The sequence below is a fragment of the Manacus vitellinus genome, unplaced genomic scaffold (genome assembly GCF_001715985.3).
Source record: "Manacus vitellinus isolate BGI_N305 unplaced genomic scaffold, ASM171598v3 scaffold_9_pilon, whole genome shotgun sequence".
NCBI lineage: Eukaryota > Metazoa > Chordata > Aves > Passeriformes > Pipridae > Manacus > Manacus vitellinus.
In genome coordinates this window covers 13,617,772-13,636,661 of record NW_021940917.1, presented here as the reverse complement: position 1 = coordinate 13,636,661, position 18,890 = coordinate 13,617,772, and the positions used below count along the sequence as shown (strand labels likewise).

The 18,890-nt window shown below is 41.8% G+C and overlaps 1 protein-coding gene across 1 annotated transcript in view; it reads left to right on the top strand.

The window, feature by feature from the left end:
• The first annotated feature begins 877 nt into the window (after nucleotides 1-877).
• DGKQ (diacylglycerol kinase theta) overlaps nucleotides 878-18,890 on the top strand; it is a 94,165-nt gene continuing 76,152 nt past the window's right edge. Inside the window, exon 1 of the mRNA XM_029965450.1 lies at nucleotides 878-1,067. Coding sequence (XP_029821310.1) covers nucleotides 878-1,067 — 190 coding nt within the window. The remainder of the gene's footprint in view (nucleotides 1,068-18,890) is intronic.

The following is an 18,890-nucleotide window of genomic DNA, read 5'->3' as shown; positions in this document are numbered from 1 at the left end:
ACAAGCAGAGACGTGGACAGCATACATCTATATACACAAAATCCAAAGGCATAGCCTCCTTTTTTGTCCCAACCTACTCTAGCTGTCTAATGTAATAACATTCAAAGAAACAAGCATTCTGGACACTAGCAACAGAGAAACACCCGGGCCTGTAAATGCTTTCCAAACTAGCAACAAGAAGTGAACATAAAGGACAAAACCCCCTATGTTTCAGAGGAAGGAGACTGCTCACCAGAACCCCTTATGTCTTTTCATAAAGGCAGAGATGTTGAGTTTAGAAGGCAAATCCTATGGCAAATCATCTTCTCCCAGTGTAGCATCAGAAATCCTGAGGTGGAGCTTTGTGTGCTCTAAAACAGTACGAGGATGGGGTAGCAAAACTCTCCAGTCTAATGTTGTGGTAAGACACTGGAGGTCTCACCTCTGAGTCCAGAGGAGAGCAACGAAGGGTTTGGAGCACAAGTCTCATGAGGAGCAGCTGAGGGAGCTGGGGTTGCTTAGCCTGGAGAAAGGGAGGTTCGGGGGGTACCTTTCACTCACTGCAACTACGTGAAAGGAGGTGGGGATGGGCCTCTTCTCCCAGGCAATTAGCGACAGCCTCAAGCTGTGCCAGGGCAGTCTGAGTTCGGACACTAAGAGGAATTTCTTCACAGAAAGGGTGGCCAGACTGCGGAACGGGCTGCCCGGGCAGGCGGCGCCCGAGCAGAGCGGACGCGGCCCTGAGCGCTGGCCGCCAGGGGGCAGCGCGGCGCCGCGCCGCCCGGGCGCTGCGCGGCCCCGCCCCCGCCGCCCCCGCGAGGCGGCGGCGGCGGAAGCGCGGGCACTGCGCCGGTGGCCGCGCGAGCGGCGGGCTGGGCGGGCGGCTGGGGATGGCGGAATGGGGGCGCGCTCGCTGCGCGCGGCGGGGGCAGCCCGCCTCCAGCCCGGTGCTGGGCGGGCGGGGGCCGCGCCGCGGCGGGGCAGCAGCCCGCCGGGCCACGGGTTCCGCAGGGTTACCCTGACCAAGCCCACCTTCTGCCACTACTGCACCGACTTCATCTGGGGGCTGGCCGGCTACCAGTGCGAGGGTAAGGGGCTGCCGGAGAGCCGCGGGGGTCGGGCGGGACGGCTGGGACGCGTCCGGGCCAGGTTGGGGGGGAGGAAAAAAAAAAATGACTAAAAATACTGCTAATGAAAACTCTTAATAGCAATGACTAACAACAAACTGTATAACGCTAAAATATACTAACAAAGCATGATAATTAAAACCAATCCAAAAATGTAATACTAAAATGCAGGGCTGAAATATAATATTGAAATATGTTAATAAAATATGGTGCCAAAATACTATCCAAAATATAATAATGAAAACAATACATTCTACGGAAAAATTTCTAACAGGAGTAATAAAAATTTTAATAGTAATAGTAGTAAATCGCAGAAATCAAGTCCAGAAACAACAATACTGAAAATTCTACTCCTGTTTGCAAGTGATGAGAATTAGTAAGTCTAGCAATAATAATTTTAATAATTATAATAAATAACTACAACCCTGGTAATGATGATAATAAAAGTTCTAACAACAATAATAATAAAAAGTCGGAGGTGTGGCACTGCTCACTCCTTTGTGGTGACCTCGGGTGTTTGCCATGGTCCAGCAGTGCCACGGCCCATCCTGGGGGTGGACCCACTGTGAGCCACCAGCCACCTCAGCAGTTCACAGTGGATCCATCCCAGGCGTGCCCCTAGCTGCAGAAATGCCTGATGGCATGGAGGAGCTGAGACCAGTGTGGAGTTTGAACCTTTTAAACCTCGTCTGACGCCAGGGAGGGGAGAAGGAATCACTAGCTCTCCTTGTCCGCCTGCATGACCTCAGCTGAGGTTCTTGAAGGTGACGAAATCGTGGCTCGTTCTGATGCAGCGAAATCAAGTGGTGTCATAGGGACAAGAGGGGATCTCTGTGTCCCTCTTTAAAGAAAAACAAAAAACCAAACCAAACCAACCAAACAAAAAAAGACCCAAACAAAACCAAAACGGCACCCTCATGTGTTCATGAGCCTATGCAGCCCAGCCAGCTTGGGTTGCAGCTCCAAAACCACATCTGAAAGAGTGGGGTTGTACAAGAGCCTCATTGTTTGGGTGGGTATCACACAAGGCTGTAGGTGTAGAACAAGTACCTTGCAGTTCCTGATATATCTCCTGCCTTTGTCATTGCTGTGGGTAAAGAGGGTGCGCAGTTAAGTTGCGTGGAAGTAGTTTCTGTGTGGTGCAAAGCAAGTCCTGGAAGAATGGTTTAATATTCGCTTAAAACTTTTCCAAGGGATGTGTTGTTCTGACTGCATAGCAGAAAGTCACTGCTTACCCTAATTAGCCAAAAAGCCCCAAACTCAAGTGAAAATTTCTTACATTGGGGAAATGCACAAAGCCGGTCTTCTGTGGTCTCTTATTCTATCACTGACTTTAAAAAAAATGGAGTTAAAAAAGTGGGCATTCAGGTGTCACTTTTGTCACTTGAAGAACCGAATGGTTTTGGTAATGGTAACAGATAGAAAAATGTGAAAGTCATTTGCCCAGGATGTCTCACTTTTTTTTCCATTCACGCATTATATACTAAAAGGTGGTGCACAGCTGCAAATTGAATTTACGGGTTTTTTCCTAGTTTGAAAACTGCACTGATAGTTTGTATCTTGGAATTGTTTTTCCCCTTTGGCTTTTCAGGCAGAATTCTGGACAAGGATCACTAGCATCACTGTCTAATGACCATGTGTTGATGAGGCACTTCCAAGTTGCACTGTTGATATAAGTATTTTAAGCCCTCGTCTGAAAACTCCACCCCAAACAAGTCGCCTGTGTGAGGAAATACTCTTAGTTTTCATTAGCTGTAACATTCCTTGCTCAGAGCACGTGAGAAAACCCTATAATGCCACGTGGCACATCAGTGTTTCCTTTGGGTGAAGAACCGACTCATTTGTCTGTTTTCACCCAGCTATTCTTAGTGTTATGTTTGTCCTTCAAACAACTTACTTCTAAACAACAACTTTAAAAAATACCTGGTGGGTCATTTGCTCAAGGTGGCTGCTTTTGACAAGTTACTTAATAAGTGCTAATATGATTTCTTGGATGATTTTAAGTAAATTCTGTTTAATGGTTACCTCCTTGTCATGTTTACCGGAACCAATGGAGTTTGATCATTACTCTTTAGAAAGTGATTAAAGGGTGATCTCTCAGAGTGCTATGCTGCTAAAAAAAAATTAAATAACTCACCCAGCTATTAGCAAAGAAGACATTTGCTATAGACTTGAAAAACTCAGTAGACAATTGCTATCTCCTTTTTCTTCTCCACAGAGAGTTTAGGGTTGGAAGTGTAATTGCATCTGAACTGATGTTTGGATTCCCTTTGATAAACCATCCACAGGCTTCAAAATTAAGCCATTGAGGGGCCTTTTTCTCAGTGAATTTAAAATGGTTGCTGTTCCAAATCCTTGGGTTCAGATGTTCAGTCTCCTGATGCTGTTTATGTTGATGTTCACTTAAGTTGGTCGTCTTCAAAACAGAAAGTTTTCAAACTGTGAAGCAGACCAAGCATGCTGATGAGGAGACTCCATCAGTTATAGAAAGGAGAAAAACAATCCACACACACAAAAACAAACAAACAAACAAAAACCCCAATCCCTCTTAGCTGTTATTATTTTGAGTATTTATGTGGCCTAAGTGACCTGGATTTGAGTTTTAATTGTGATTGACCCTTGGAAATGTGAATATATATGTGTGTGTGTGTGTGTGTGTGTGAGAATTACCAAGTCTGTGGAGTTTTTCAGTATATGTGTCAACTACTCAGCAGACTGGCATATGCCCACGTGGCTTACATAGCTGCGTAGCAGAAATACAAGTAAATAAAATGATTTCTCAGAACACTTCTGACGATGCAGGCCAAGATAAGTGGTCTTTTCTTCTTGTGAACTCGGAAAGATACGCAGAAGAGATGCTCTGATGCTCTCTGTGCAAGGCACAAAGTGTCCTGCATCTCACTTTTTTTTAGATATAAGATACTGCTTCCCTCTCCAGTTCAAGGCCAGAACCACTGTTGCCAGCACTTTGTAAGGGATTGAAGGTACTCCAGGGGACAATTGCAGCTCCCTTGCTAGATCAACAAGATGTTTTTACAAGTGAAATTTTACAGGGAAGGCAGTAGTTTTGCTGTGTGGATTATGTGTCCAGTTGGGTCTGAAGATTTTACAGTATTAAACTTCTGTGCACGTACTTATTGTAATATCAGCCAACTAGATTTGCATCTGTGGTTCATTTTCACACCCTCCTCTACCCCACAAATTTGTTTTCTGTAAACCCTCTGTAAATGACTACATTTCTTACCACGTTACTATTTGTAGCTGTGACTTCCTTTGTTAAGTGTGTGCACGTGTGAAAGAATAAGTGATGCTTGAATTGTAACATGAAAAATTGCTCTCTTATATTGCCTTTGCTTTCCAAAGTCAGGTCATTTCAGGTTAGAGTGGGTTTAATTTTCCTCAAACCTGGCAAGGAAAAGGCAGTGTAAGTGGCTAGGGTTTGTGCATGTGTGTGTGCATCTTAAAAATGAAAAATATTAAATATATGAAGTCTGTATAAGAAGTAAAGAGAGCTCTCATTGGTAGTTTGCAGAAGAACCAATTTCATACACTAAAAGATAGCTAGCAGATATTTAATTTGGAGTTTGGGTTTACTTTTAGCCATCAATAAAAGCACTTTTCACAGTTATTTTATTTTACATAAAACACTTAAAGAATAAAAAAGTAGGAAGAATTGTGAATCTGTACATTTTGAAGGCTGCAGATAGTTCCAGTACTATAGAACTTTCTAATGTGAAAATGTTTCTGTTTGGTTTATTTTAGCCAAAGGTAAAATGTAAGGGATTTAAGTAATAAGCAACTTTGTTTGCAAATTTAACAATTGTTTAAGCATTTTTATGTTCTTTGTATCTATATATATTTAATAAGGACATTTATGGGAAGCTGCTGTCATGGACTTTCGGTATGTTTTGTGTCTTTTTCTACTAGGGAAATGTCACTTAAGCAGGTAGGGTGCTTGTCTTGATATGAAAGCTCTAAGTCAAATAATACTTTGGGAAGCAGCATCCTTGTTTTCTGTTTATGTATTTATTTTTTGAGGTTTTGGGCATTTTGAAATTATTTTTATTTTTAGGCTTTGTATTCAAAGCAGAACCTCCAAATATATTCCAAGATACATAAATCTTTGTTTCTCCTAATCTGATTTAGATGTTGGCTGGCAACAGTGCAGCTTTTCCAGAACGAAATGTAAATGGTGAATCTGAGTTATATTTGTGCCATAAATCTCTGATTTGGCAAGACAGACTTAAAGCTGCTGTGATTCGTACAGGCATGTCCCAGATATGGGCAAACCATGTTGTTCCTTGCTGGTGTAGGAGAGTCTGGAGATGTTCAGACAACATCTCTGCAGCGGTCTGCAGGTGCATATTCTGGGCATGTTTTGAGTGCAGTCTACTATATTTAAAGGCTGTTCTAAGAAATTAGATAGGGAAGGTGTGTTTTCGTTTAAGGCTGGGAGTCAGATGAACAGGGAGTTTGTTGAGATACGGAAATAGTAGCAGAGAATAAGGGGGCAAGGAGCAATCCCCTTGAACTCTCATCCTTTCTAGTTAGTTCTATTGTTGAGACAGACATCTGAAACATATTTGACCCTGCAGGTTTCATTCAGCTTTGTTTTGAAGGGAAGTGAGCAATGTATGAGATTCCTGCAAAAGTCTTAATGCTTGCAGTTCAAAAGGAAGACAAACTCTTTCCTTCTTGTGACGAGCTTGCCTTGCTTTTGAAGCATTTTCAACTAAATATAAAAGCTGCAAGCAGGTAAAACCATAGTAAAATATTGCTTCTATCCTCCAACCAGTTTGAATTTTCAAGATTTGCTGGCTTTATTCTGGTTTCCGTGTCAGTGGTGGGTCCTTTCCATGCAACAGTAAGATGATTGATGTTGAGATGCAGTTTGAGTTTGTGGTTGAGATACTGTTGAGTGGATGTGACTTTGCTGCATTTAAAACGTAGATGAAGCCATATGACTCTGAATTCATCTTGGGAACAAACACAGACTGTCAAAAAAAAAAGAAAAAAAAAACCTGAAACAAAAAAACACTCCCCAAAATAAAACCTAACACAGAAACTTGGCTCATTTCTGGTCAAGCTGAAATACATGTTGGGGAAAATGTTTGTAGCATTGACTGACACATTGAAAAATGCAACTTACTGGTCTGGATTTGAAGGATAATGCATTTTGTACAGAAGAGAATTTATGTTTTTCTTTTTCCTGCCTCCTCCTGACAGTGTATCAGAGGAAAATATCATTGTCACCATCAGTGATGCAGAGAAAAAGACAGGGAGCTTTGTGAGGATGCACGCAGCTTCTGTAGCTGGAAGCTATAGTTTGTGTTGATAGCATTAGTCCGAATTTCAGTCCAGAAACTCAATTAGGCAGTAAATAACTTACTACAGAAAGTGCTAAAGCCAGTAATCCAATACCAAGCTTTGCACAGCACTTTCATGTATCGTCTGCTTTACTGCATCAGTCTGACTCGGCGATGAGTTCCAAAAGCACTAAAGGTGGTACTCATCAACCCCTCATGGTACAGACTGGCTGCTGATGGTGCTCTGCAGGTTTTCTTTCTAGATGATGTTTCATCAAATATTGCTTAGACTTACTATGTTCAGGTGTTCCTCAGCCATTCTTAAGGCTAATATCCACTGGTTGTTTTAATCTTGCACAAAATTTTCAGTCTTCCTCTGGGAAGTTTCCCACGGACCATAGTTCTTCCAGTGCTGTGCTAAGGGTCTAAAAAGCTATTAATTCTCTCTTGCAGTTGTGTGGGAGATAAATGCCTGACTAGTTTTGTGATAAACAAAGAACATTAAACTCCAAGGGTTTCCACATAAAACATTTTCTAAGTACTGTACTGAGCCACTTAACAGCATTTTCTGTAAAACTTGTGCAGCATTGCAGTCAGAAGTGGCTTCAGTACTTCATGGATGGAGAATTACTTGCCTGTTCAGATTTTCTGTGATGTTTATGTGTATTTGGTGTGTGCTGATGCACTCCCTGCTTCACATTTGCCTTCTTTTTGGAAACCAGTAACATCGTTCCTTGCTCCGAAGATGGCCTCCATTCCTTCTTTATAGATGTAGAAGTTTGTATTAAAATAGGTTGTGGTGCATCTTGCTCAGCAATGCACATTTCTATGTGATTTCTCAGTTTGTTGTTCAGCAGTTCTTTTCTGGTGGTGATGTTATTTTTATTTCGATGTTTTCCCAGTAATTTAAGTGTCCTGGGGTTTTCCATGTAAAATAAGCCCATTATGCAGTCACTTTGCATTGACAATTGCTTTATAACCCAGTCTGGGTCATTACCCAATTGTAATTGCAACCCAAGGTGGGGGCCTCCTGCTTCTTCTGTCAGGAGAATGGCATACAAGGCATACAGGGTTTTTACTTTTTGTTCTCCTCTTGGCAGCTTGTAACAAATGTTTCTGTTTATTCCACCCACCACCAGACTTATTGTGAATTATTAGTCCAGGGATAAGGAATTTTGCTTTATTTTTTCCAGTGGGTTACCTCTGGGCAGGGTCACTTTGCTTGTTTGTCTGTTTTCTCCTTTTTCAGTACAAGGCCTTTATAACTTGTCAGTAAGTTACTTTGCTACTTCAGGATTCTCTTCCTGATTTTGGAGCTCTCTTTTCACAGGGAAGCTTTGAATTATCATTCAGTCGGGCTATCCCTGGGGGACCTTTGCTTTTTGGTTTTGTCACTGGTTTCTTCCAGAGTTGTTTCTAACTCTGCATCTCAGTAGCTCCAACTGACTTTCTTCTGGGCTACTTGTTGCTCAATTAGGTCCATCCTGAGCTGGCTCACAAAAATCCCTTTGGCAAAACTGCTTTTGCAACATGTGTGGAAAACAGGTGACTAAGTTACCTGAACGTGTTTAACTTGACTCAGCTCCAGTGGGGAGAGAGTAGGTTGTATGTATAGCATATACACCTTTCTAAGGGATAAAATAATATGTGCTGATCAACTCCTGTTCTTTTTCGTTTGTTTTTTTCCCCCAGCGTTTTTATTTCATGGCACTTTTCAGTTTTGAGAGGAGCCTGTTAGGAAACACTCCCAAGCAGAGCACAAAAGCTAATGTGTGTATCACAGTGTGATAAAAAATGCATTGGAAGTGTACTTCTTTTGTTTTGTTTTGTTTTTTTTAAGTGTGCTACCACAGTATTCTTCCTTTTAAACCATATTGTTGACTACTGTTGTCTCCCGTGTGGGAGTTTGTTATTCAGTAGAGTACAGTCAACCTCTAATTTCACTTCCTGTTTTTATTTAAATATTTTTATTTGCTTGACTCTAGAAGAATGGGAGTGTGTACATGTGTTTGTGTATATATTCATATATATATATATATTCATATATATTTATGTGAAGAACACATGTATTTGAAACTTTTTTATATGTTTGCTTTTTACCCTGTTTAAAATTGAATTTACTTGGAAATATGTTTAGGATTATGAATGTAATATGCTGATATCACTCACTTACTTGGTTTCCTTTTAAATACCAGTTGTATGATATAATTGTCATGTCACTTACTGTTGTAAAAGTAATGTTATTTAAGATCTAAAGAAGCTAATAGTTAGAATAAACAATGCTGTATTTGAACCACAATTTAATCCATCTCAGGAGATTTATATACAGAATAGTGTTAGAGATATTCTGAATACTTGGCTAAACAGATTTTCTTGTAAGAAAATGAATTATTTGATCTTCAGGTGGTAAAATGGGAGCACTGTGTGTTGTTCTACAGGGTAGTATTCAATTACAGTGGCTAGAAAATTGGACATCCAGTTTAAGTGCAGGAATACTTTAAAAAATATCTCTGTTCCTCATTGCTTTTCTTTCTGCTGGGCAGATTGTGTCACTCTTTAGTGTCTTGGTTTGTCATACTGTAATTCAGTCTATCCTTTTTCTACAATACTTTCTCTACAGAGTGTGGAAATAATAACTGATAAACTTCGTTAGCCACTGAACATAGGAATACTCTACCATCCAGTTCCTTAAGTGCTTCAAACAAAAATACTTCCTCGGTGCTGAAATCATTACATGGCTGGGATCTTCTTTGCTTGGAATCTTCAAAAGAAGGCAGAAGAATACAAGGAAATTGCTAAGATTCCTCTCAGCATGAAGATGGCGTGAGGGAGGGATCTGAACTTAAAGTGAAAAGGCTAGTCCTATTTGAGACTGTGGATGCTTTCTTTCAGAATAAAAATTACCTTTTGTGAGATGACAGATTTTCTTCAGAATTTAGTTGGGGTGACAGAGTGAGCGTAAGTCATCATACATAAAAATTTGCATGGGAAACTGACTGGGACTAGCAGTTCTGGAATGTATCTGCTGTAGAAGGAAGCCCTCAGACTTGAAATAGAGATGTGGGCTGAGTAATGGCCTAGGCAAAACTGCTTTTTCACATTCAAGCTCTTCTCAAAACAGTGTGATAAGGAGTACTGGAAAAGCTGATTTCAAAATTTTCGCACATTCACAAATATTTAGATAACTTGGAACTGTCAAGACACTTTTGCAAGTTGATGCCCAAATTTTGGGTGGCCACAGATGCTGTTGGATGTGCCGGTGGCATAAGTGCCACACTGGAAGTTGTGCCTGGAAGGTGTGCACGTGAGCTGTGAGCGGTGTGCCTGCCCTCGCTGCTGGAGGGTTGTCACTGGAGGTAATAGCAGCCCTTCCAAAAAGTAGTCACAATTCTTTTATCCTGAAGGGGGTTGAGACTTCCAGAAAATGGTGCTTGCAATTATGTTTGATGCTCTAACCCTCTGTCTGGATGCTGGGCAGACTTAACTCTGTAAACGGAAGGTGCTGAGTGAGAAACCAGACATGTGATCCAAAATGACGAGGTGTGGAAGATAATAGATGTAACCTTAAAAACAAAAACAAATTAAAAGATTCCTGCTTTGATTTCTGTGCCATTGACTTACATGCCTGTAGTTTCTTGTGTGAAGAAATTAATTAACAGCAGCTGAGACTTGTTAGATCTCACCAGATGAATCCTTTTTTCAAAAATAGGCCAGAGGAGGAGATAAAAATACTGTAATGTTAAAAATACACTTCAAACCAGCTAAATATTGTTGTGTCCATTCTGGTTTTGACCTCTCTTATTCTATTCCTATTATATTTTCTTTGCTCCAGAATAGCTCCAGTATGGCACGTGTGTGGAGATTTCTTGAAGCTATTGTATTCTTCATTCAAGCACTTTTTCTTCAAGAAGGGCAAAGAGATTATTTAAAAAATAAATCCATAAGATAATGGAGATATATTACACTTTTTCAGTGTAACTTTTTCACTTTTTCTTTTGCTCAGTGCAACTTTTTTCTTAAATCTGTTCTCATGGGAAGCCTCAAGAACCTTTCAACATGTGTTGGTAATTCATGTGTATAAATTAATAGCTGATGCTGTTGCATAGTAAATTAAGGGCAAGTGCTACAAGAATTTGCCCTGTCAGCCTGATCAACTGAAAGGACCACACCAAACAACACCAAACCAAAATAAACAAGACCTTGATATAATTTGGTCCCTTTTCAGAAAGATTTATAGTTTTTCAGGGATAGATTTTGAATTTTACTGTTTTGTGAGCAAAGCTATTATGCCTTGGAAGTACTGGTATATCTGTCAATGGTTTATATAACCTGTCACTGCAGGCTTCTGTTCTCTGGATAGATGTAAATGCTCAGCATCTATGAATTTTGTCCGATCTTAATGATGTGAAAGGACTGTTCCTTTAATTCAAGATAAATATAGTCCTGAATCTCATCAATGACTCAAGCCTAAGTGGTGGAACTAGAATCCTCACACTTTCTTAACAGAAATCTTATTAAAATGCTTGAAGTGAATAAAATTAAGAATAAGCATAAAAAAAAAATCACAGAGATTAGCGCTTTCAATTTGCTAGCCTTTCTGGAAATAGTGCCTTGTGTGTTTTGTTTTCCTGGTTCACCACTCTGTGAATCATTTGCCTTTTGTTTCCTGACCATGTCAACAGCTTTGTAGTAACCAGATTGGAGAAAATACTGAATGTACTTACCCGGTTTGCACAGGACTGTTTCTTAGCTTTTTGCATTTTTTTTTTCTCTCTTCTTTCCAGGATTGTTTTTTGTTTAGTCAAATACTATAGTTTTATACACTTCTCCGTGTGATGCAGCTTGGAAATGAAGCCCTATGGGAATGAGAAGTAGAGGTTGCTATGGCAACCGGGGTGTCTTGTTTTCTGGCTTGTTTTGTTTTGTGGTGATAGGAAGTGTTGAGATGCCTTAGATAATCCTGAAATTACCCACATTAAAAGTTGAAGAAAGCTTGTTTTGGGGTTATGTAGATTAATAATTTTACCTGCATTTAATTGTATCTAACATTTCTTTAAAAATTGTAACAGTGCTGTGGAGGTATGTGTGTGTTATTGTAGCTAAGATTAGCAGTGTTTTTTGTTCTAGTACCTTCAGGATTTTTTAATATATTTTTATGTTCTTTTTTCAATTTTTAGGAGGCAAGGTGGAAGAGGGATTGCAAACCTCCTGCTTACATCCTGTTTCCATCACTGAAATGGAAAGGGCTGGGTTTATGCGAAACACTGCCTGTGTCTCCTTAGTCCACTCAACATCTTATGCGTGTTTTGGAGGGAATTCTTGGTTTCCCCTCCTGCTAAGAGCACAGGGCAAACTCACTGGGCCTCTATGGGATACCTGTGTAGCATACATTGTGTGCCTGTGGTGATAGGCCCCATAGGTGAGGGCTATATTGCAGCTGGTCTGAATGCTCCAGTGTTGAGAATGTCTCCAAGTCTTTGAGTATTGTGAGAGTGTCCAGGCAACTGTGTCAATATCACATTTTTCTGACAAAATGCTGTCACAGCTTATGAAGTCCTACTGTGCATTAAGTTCGGCTGCAATCCACTCTGTTTATTTAAGTAACTCAAATTCTTCTTTTTTAAAGTAAGATGTGTTACTGTTATTTCCCTTTTATACATGGAGAGGCGTTTTGGCATGAGTATGTCTTAACATTGCAGAAGTATTAACAGGACTGGTTTTTCACTGGAGACATCTGTGTTGTTACTGAAGTATGACATTTACACGGTGGTGTGTGAATTTATGTGTGCTGTACTGGGTAACCAGTGATAGTGGTGAAGGAGGCCACATGTGTGAGGGCTGGAACCTTGCAGTGTTTAGGCACGATAACCTCATGAAGTCAGCAAGTCCAAGTGCAAAGTGCTGCACCTGGCCTGGGGCAATCCCAGACATGAGCAGAGAGTAGGAGAAGTCATCCTTTGAGAGCAGCTGTGTGGAGAAGGACTTGGGGGCTCTCGTGGGTGAAAAGCTGGACACAAGCCAGCAGTGTGCACTTGCACATTGCCAGAAACCAAGCACATCCTGGGCTGCTTCAAAAGCAGCGTGGCCAGCAGGTCAAGGGAGGTGATTCTTCCCCTCTACTCTATCCTTGTGAAACCCTCACCTGGAGTACTGTGTCCAAATCTGGGGTCCTGAGCACAGGAAAGACATGGACTTATTAAACCAGGTCTAGAGGAGGCCACGAAGGTGATCAGAGGGAGGGAGCATCTCTCCTATGAAGACAGGCTGAGAGCTGGGCTTTTCAGCCCAGAGAAGAGAAGGCTTAAGGGAGACATCATTACAACCTTCCAGTACCTTAAGAAGGGTTACAAAAAGGAGGGAGAGGGACCTTTTATGTGGGCAGATAGTGACAGCACAAGGGGCAATGGTTTTAAACTGGAAGAGAGCAGGTTTAGATTAGATGTTAGGAAGAATTTCTTTGCTCAGAGGATGGTGAAGCATTGGAACAGGTTGCCTAGAGAAGTTGTGGATGCCCCATCCCTGCAAGTGTTCAAGGCCAGGTTGGATGGGGCCCTGAGCAACCTGGTCTAGTGAATGGCAGGATGGATTGAACCTGGATGATCTTTTAAGGTCCCTTCCAGCTCTAACCATGATTTTATGATGAGTTTCAGTTGCAAGAACACTTGCATTAAATGTCAAGTTGTTTTAGTGCATTTTCCTTTAAACTGAGGGCTGAATCAGTCTGCCTTGTGTTTTTTGTTGTGCTATTCTGTTCTGAATGCTGTAAGCTATAGCTCTTTGTTTTGACCAGTTGCTGTGAATCAGCTGGAGAGTGCTGATAAACAACTGACAAAGTTTCTCTTTGTAAAGCATCATCCTGAAACCAGTGACTTGGAGAAGCTGTTGCAGACAACTGCTGCAGGGAGCTGAGTACCATGACTTTAGCATGGCAAAGATGCTGGGGTGTGTGTGTCCTGCAATAGGTGGTTCTGTGGACCAGCTGGATCTTTCTTGTCACTCTTCTATTTTTAACCATTGCATGTTTCTCTGCCCCTGCTGTCTTGTTGCACTTACAGGTGCTGCAGAGCTGGCACATCTTTGTTCCAGCCACTTGTTCAGCTGATTGCATGGGTAATCTGCAGCAGAAGACAAAAGAGGCACCAGCTTAAGACAGAGCCAGAGGAAATTGCTGATCTTTAAATGGTCTTCAAGAGGCTTGTCTGTACTGGTATCTGGTACTTGATTTTCTTCTTACCCCCGTGGCATCTTGATGACATTGAGTTGGGTGCCATTGGAGGACCTTTCCTCTCCCTTAAAGGTTGTTTAGGAGCCTTTCACTGCATGTGCAGTGAGTGTGATCAAAAGTTTTCTCTCAGCCTTCAAACTGGCTTGACCCTTTCTGGCTGTGTAAAGGCTGTAGTCTGAAAGACCTGGGAAGAAGTCAAAGCTGTGTTACATGGTCTTGTATCTGGCTTGTACAGAAGAGCTACTGGAATGCTTAATGGTTTACCCTCAGATAGACAGATTTCTGTGGCTCAGAGACAATTTCTTTTCAGATTTCTGTCTTCAACATCATTGAAGTGCTATCCCCTTAACACTGGGAGCTTGTGGTTTCTCCCCACTAGAAGGAGAGTGACAGCCATCCCAATGGTCTGTTGCACTGTGGGTGTGACTGACCATTACTGTGCTGGAACTACACAGTGGAAAGATAAATTCAGTGAACAGAGGGCAAAAACTGTGTCCTGCCAGCCTCCCTCTGCAACTTTACATTGTGAGTGGGAGGCCTCTTCCTCTGTGGTATCTTTTTTTATGAAAATGAGTTGCTGAGCTCTCTCCTGACGTTGGAGACCTCTTGGAGATTTTTGGTTTTCCATCAGTGAACCAGTGCCTTGTCCTAGGGTACTGTCCTGTCTTTGGCCTAATCCTCAAGAAAAGAAAAGATATCGGTGCTTTCTGGATTTGAATGTGAATTTGACATTAGTCATCTTTCATGTCTCAGAAGAAGAAAACACTCTTAATGTTGGGGACCTGTTCAGTACTAAAATCACATGCCTCTGAAATTCTGCACTCACCTTAGTTTTGCAGGGAAGTGTGCTCCAGCTGTCTTTCAAGGGGGAAAAGTGAAGCCTGTGTAGAATTCATCTTTCTCATAAAATTTCATAGAATAGAATCATAGAGTAGTTTGAGTTGAAAGGGACTTTAAGTCCAACACCCCACTTCCACACCCCTCAGGGACATCCTCAGCAAGGTCAGGTTGCTCAGAGCACCGTCCAACCAGGGACAGTCCCATCCGCTTCCAGGGATGGGGTATCAATCCCTTCTCTGGACAACCTGTGCCATTGTTTCAACACCTTTATCATATCAAGTCAAATCTCTTCCTTATATCCAGCTTAAAACTACCCTCTTTTATTTTAAAACCATGACCCCTTGTCCTATTGCAATGGCCCCTGCTATCTTTCTTATAATCCCCCCTTAAGTATTGAAAGGCTGTAATAAGGTCTCCTTGGAGGGTTCTCTTCTTCAGGCAGAACAGTCCCAACTCTCTCAGCCTTTCTTCATAGGAGAGGTGCTCCAGCCATCTGATAATTTTTGTGACCTTTCTCTGGACCTGCTTCAACACCTCCATGTCCTTCTTGTGCGGAGGACCCCAGGGCTGGATGCAGTGTTCCAGGTGGGGATTCATGAGTGTGGAGTAGGGGTGCAGAATCACCTCCCTCGACCTGCTGGCCACTCTTGTTCAGCTTCTTATACAACAGCACCCTCAAGTCCTCTCAGCAGGGCTGCTCTCGATCTGTTCAGCCCCAGCCTGTGCTGATAGCAGGGGTTGCTCTGGCCCAGGTGCAGAACCTTGAACTTGGTTTTGTTGAACCTTCTGACATTCCCATGGGCCCACTTCTCAAACTTGTCCAGGTCCCTCTGGATGGCATCCCATCCTTCAGGTGTGTCAACCACACTACTCAGCCTGGTGTGGTCTGCAAACTTGCTGAGTGTGCCCTTGATGCTGCTGTCTGTGTGAAGACATTAAACAGTACTAGTCCCAGTGTGGACCCCTGAGGGACAACACTGATCTCCATCCAGACATTTTGCTGTTGGCCACTACCCTCTGGATGTGACCATGGAGCTAATTCCTTTCATCAAAGCTGTATTCAGACAGGCCATTTTTTTACTGGCCATACTGTACAAAATGGAAGGAGAATGGACTACAGCATCTTGAGTGGAGTGGGTGGACCCCTCTTCTTTGTATAGGCACAGCTGGTACAGTGTCTAGATTTTCTGCTGGCCGTGGTTGTAACTTAGAAAAGCCTCTTGACCAAATGGAGATGGCTGCTTTTGCTGCTATGGCATAGCTTGCCTGTGCAGTTGTTACTTTCTCATTGGGGTGTGAAGCCTTGGTGGAACTGAGCACATGGAGCAGGTGCCTTTGTTGCCTCTCCAGCTGTGGATGCTCCAACTTTGCCTGCTTAGCAGTATTTAGGGAACCTGCTCTGGATGAAGTCAGGAGGTGGGAGGATGGGGAAGGTGCTGTTCTGGCAGGTGACATTCCATTAGCTCATTTGTCCATACTCGTTTTACTGTACCAGAAGGATGGAGAAGCAAGATAGTTTGTCATCAGGCTTCAGAATATTTACAACCTTATGGATGAGAAAGTGAGAGGTGCTTAAGGTAGCCCAGGTGCTTTGTGAGGCTACCACAATTCAAGCAAACCTACTGTAACCAAATTGTTGCATTTATGATTGACTGTTCAAGTATACCATTGAACTCATTTGACTGTTTCATTTTTCAATAGCTTGTTTTCACTTGTCTTGTTACATTGTTGTTTCCTAACAGCCTATCTGAAATGCAAATGAATAGGAATTCAGATGTGTTATCTTGAAATTATAGAGCTCAAGTGCTACAAAAACGTTTCTTTGGGATATCTATACCTGTAAATAGAGGTTGTTCTCATGTAGACAATTCTGGAAATATACAGTACAAGGCAATTCATGTTGCTTGGAGTCAAACTGCATTTTTATTGGACAGGGTATATACTGGTGTCTCTGTTTAAAGCAGAGGCAGGTATGACTGGTTAGTTAACAAGACCAGAGAGTCCTGGAGAGAGAATAAAGCTGGCAGATACAAGTGATCTATAAGGACGCTCAGTAATTGTCTGGAAAAATTGTAACAGGGTTCTCATTTCCTCTGGATATTCAGAGGAAGAGGATCCGCAATGTGGTCTCACTGAACTGTAAGACAAGCAAAAGCCCAAAGTTTCTCACCACAGTGAAAAAGAGGAAAGTGTTTTTAATGCCTGACTTCTTAAAGCTTTCAGAGATTTTTCCATTCCTGTCTTGCCGTTGTTTGAAATGTTCTGGGAAGACTAAAGCTCCTAGTGACAGCTTTCCTGGTGACATTTAGCAAGCATTGCACAACAGACTTCTAACTTAAAGTAGGTTGTGTCTTTGCCTGAGAGAGCACACCAATATTGCATACAGGTCTGTGCATGTTTCTACTGAATTGGGAAATAAGCTGGCAAGGTCTGTGTACTGCATCCAGCATTCCTTTCAGTGAATAGTCACAGTATTCAGGCTGGCCTGTGGTCACAGTCCTAAACAGAAAAGCTAAATGCATCTGTGTTGGCAAGCTGCTACAATGGAAAAGGAGCTCAAAGTTGTGTAACAAATGTAAAATTGAAGTCCTACAAACTTCCAGTGAAATGAAAGTCTTGCTTTTGAGTTACTCAAGCAAATAGTGTCTCCTCCACTGTCTTGAATGGTTACACAGTGTGTTTTATATAATGTAATTTAAGAACATTGGGATTAAAAATAAAAAAGTCTGTTTCTCCAATCTGTGACTAATTAGCCTGTGGGCATTTTCTAAAAGCTATTGTCTTTTAACTATCAATGGATCTCTTCAGTGTATGCAAAGGCAGTCCTGCAGAACATAATGAGCCTGCTTGCACACCAAGGACAACTTCAGAAATTAGTGATGTCCTGAAGGGCAGAGGCACTCTAAGATTAAGCCTGTATTTTGGCTTCTGTTATATCAGGCACATGCTATGTGCAGGAAGAGTAGAGGAAATAACCTACTCCGTTTTGACTAAAATAAAACTGTTTTGATAGTTAGACTGACTTGACCTGAATTGTCGTGGTGCTGATATGCCCTTTAAGTCCCACTGATTCATTGTTTGGAAAGTAGAGACTGTTACTGTTGTCTTGCATAACAGCTTTGAAGCTTTGGTTTATTCCCTGGCTCTGCTAGATTTCTTGTTTGTTTTGCTCTGTCCATCTACAGTTGTCCTTCCTCCTCCTGTCTTTTAAGTATCCTGCAGTAGCTATGCCTCCTGCACCGGGCATCTTTGCCTTTATGTACATAGGGGACTTTTATTAAACAAATTTGAGCAAGCTGATTCTTCCATGTCCAGATCTTCTGTACCTGTCTTCCTTCCCCAGGCACTCATCAGCAGCCTCTTTATATAAACCAGTGCTGCTGTTTCATGACTGCGAGTCCTGGCAGAACCGAGGTGGAAGCTAAGACATCTCTGTGACTGATGGCAAACTAAATGAGAATTTTCAAAGCCCTTCCAGGTCTTGGAGTAAAGCAGTTTTGTTTGCTGATCCACCAGAAGACAGAGGATTCTGCTATGTTTCTGGGCAACCCTGGGGAAGTTGGCTGGACTGAACAAGTGTTTGCATCCCCTTCCTGAATAGGAGGGGCAGTAAGAGAACATCTTGTTTTCTCTTATTCTAGCAGTGATTGACAGTGCTTTTAAAAAAAGAGCTGTTTTTACACTTGCTGAGTGCTATTTTATTTTTCAGTGAGGGGAGGGTTGAGAATAACCACTTGAAAAACTGTGGCATAGGCAAATTCAAATACTTCCTCTTGTTCTGGGTTGTTGAATGCCTTATATAAGTCGGTGACGTATGGAACAAAGATCTGTAACAATTGCATCTGTTTAAGAGAAATATTTGTGTTGCTAGAAGTACTGGTGGCTATCTGTTCAAAGCACTAAGCTTTACAGGAAGCCTGGTAATGTTCTGAGGGTTTAGTTTACCCCTAATTCATTCTTTCATCACGATAAATTAAGGTATATTCTACATGGTCAAATTTATAATCTGGTGTATTGACTTGAAGTTAAGGAACCTTGGCTTCTGTAAGTTGTTGTGCTTTTAGCAAGCTGAAAGTAATCGTGCTGATTACAGTATGTGAGAGTCTGACCTTGACTCTTCAGACTCGTAGTTAGATGCAGTTGTAATGCACTCTTAACAGTAATGCTCTCTCTACTGGAGTTAATGAAAATTACTGGAAGTCTTGAAAAGACATTGAAAAATTCACCCTGCTGGAGTGAATTACCCCTCTGGAGTAAATGGCAAGAGCCATTATTCTTGCTGTAGTACCTGTTGCATTTAAAACGTAGTCACACTTGGTTATGAAGCACAAGGCTTGACCTGCACTATGCTTTGTATTGCTAAACTTGATGGCTGTGAATTATTGCTCAAGTTGGTGGTCTGTTGCACCCAGT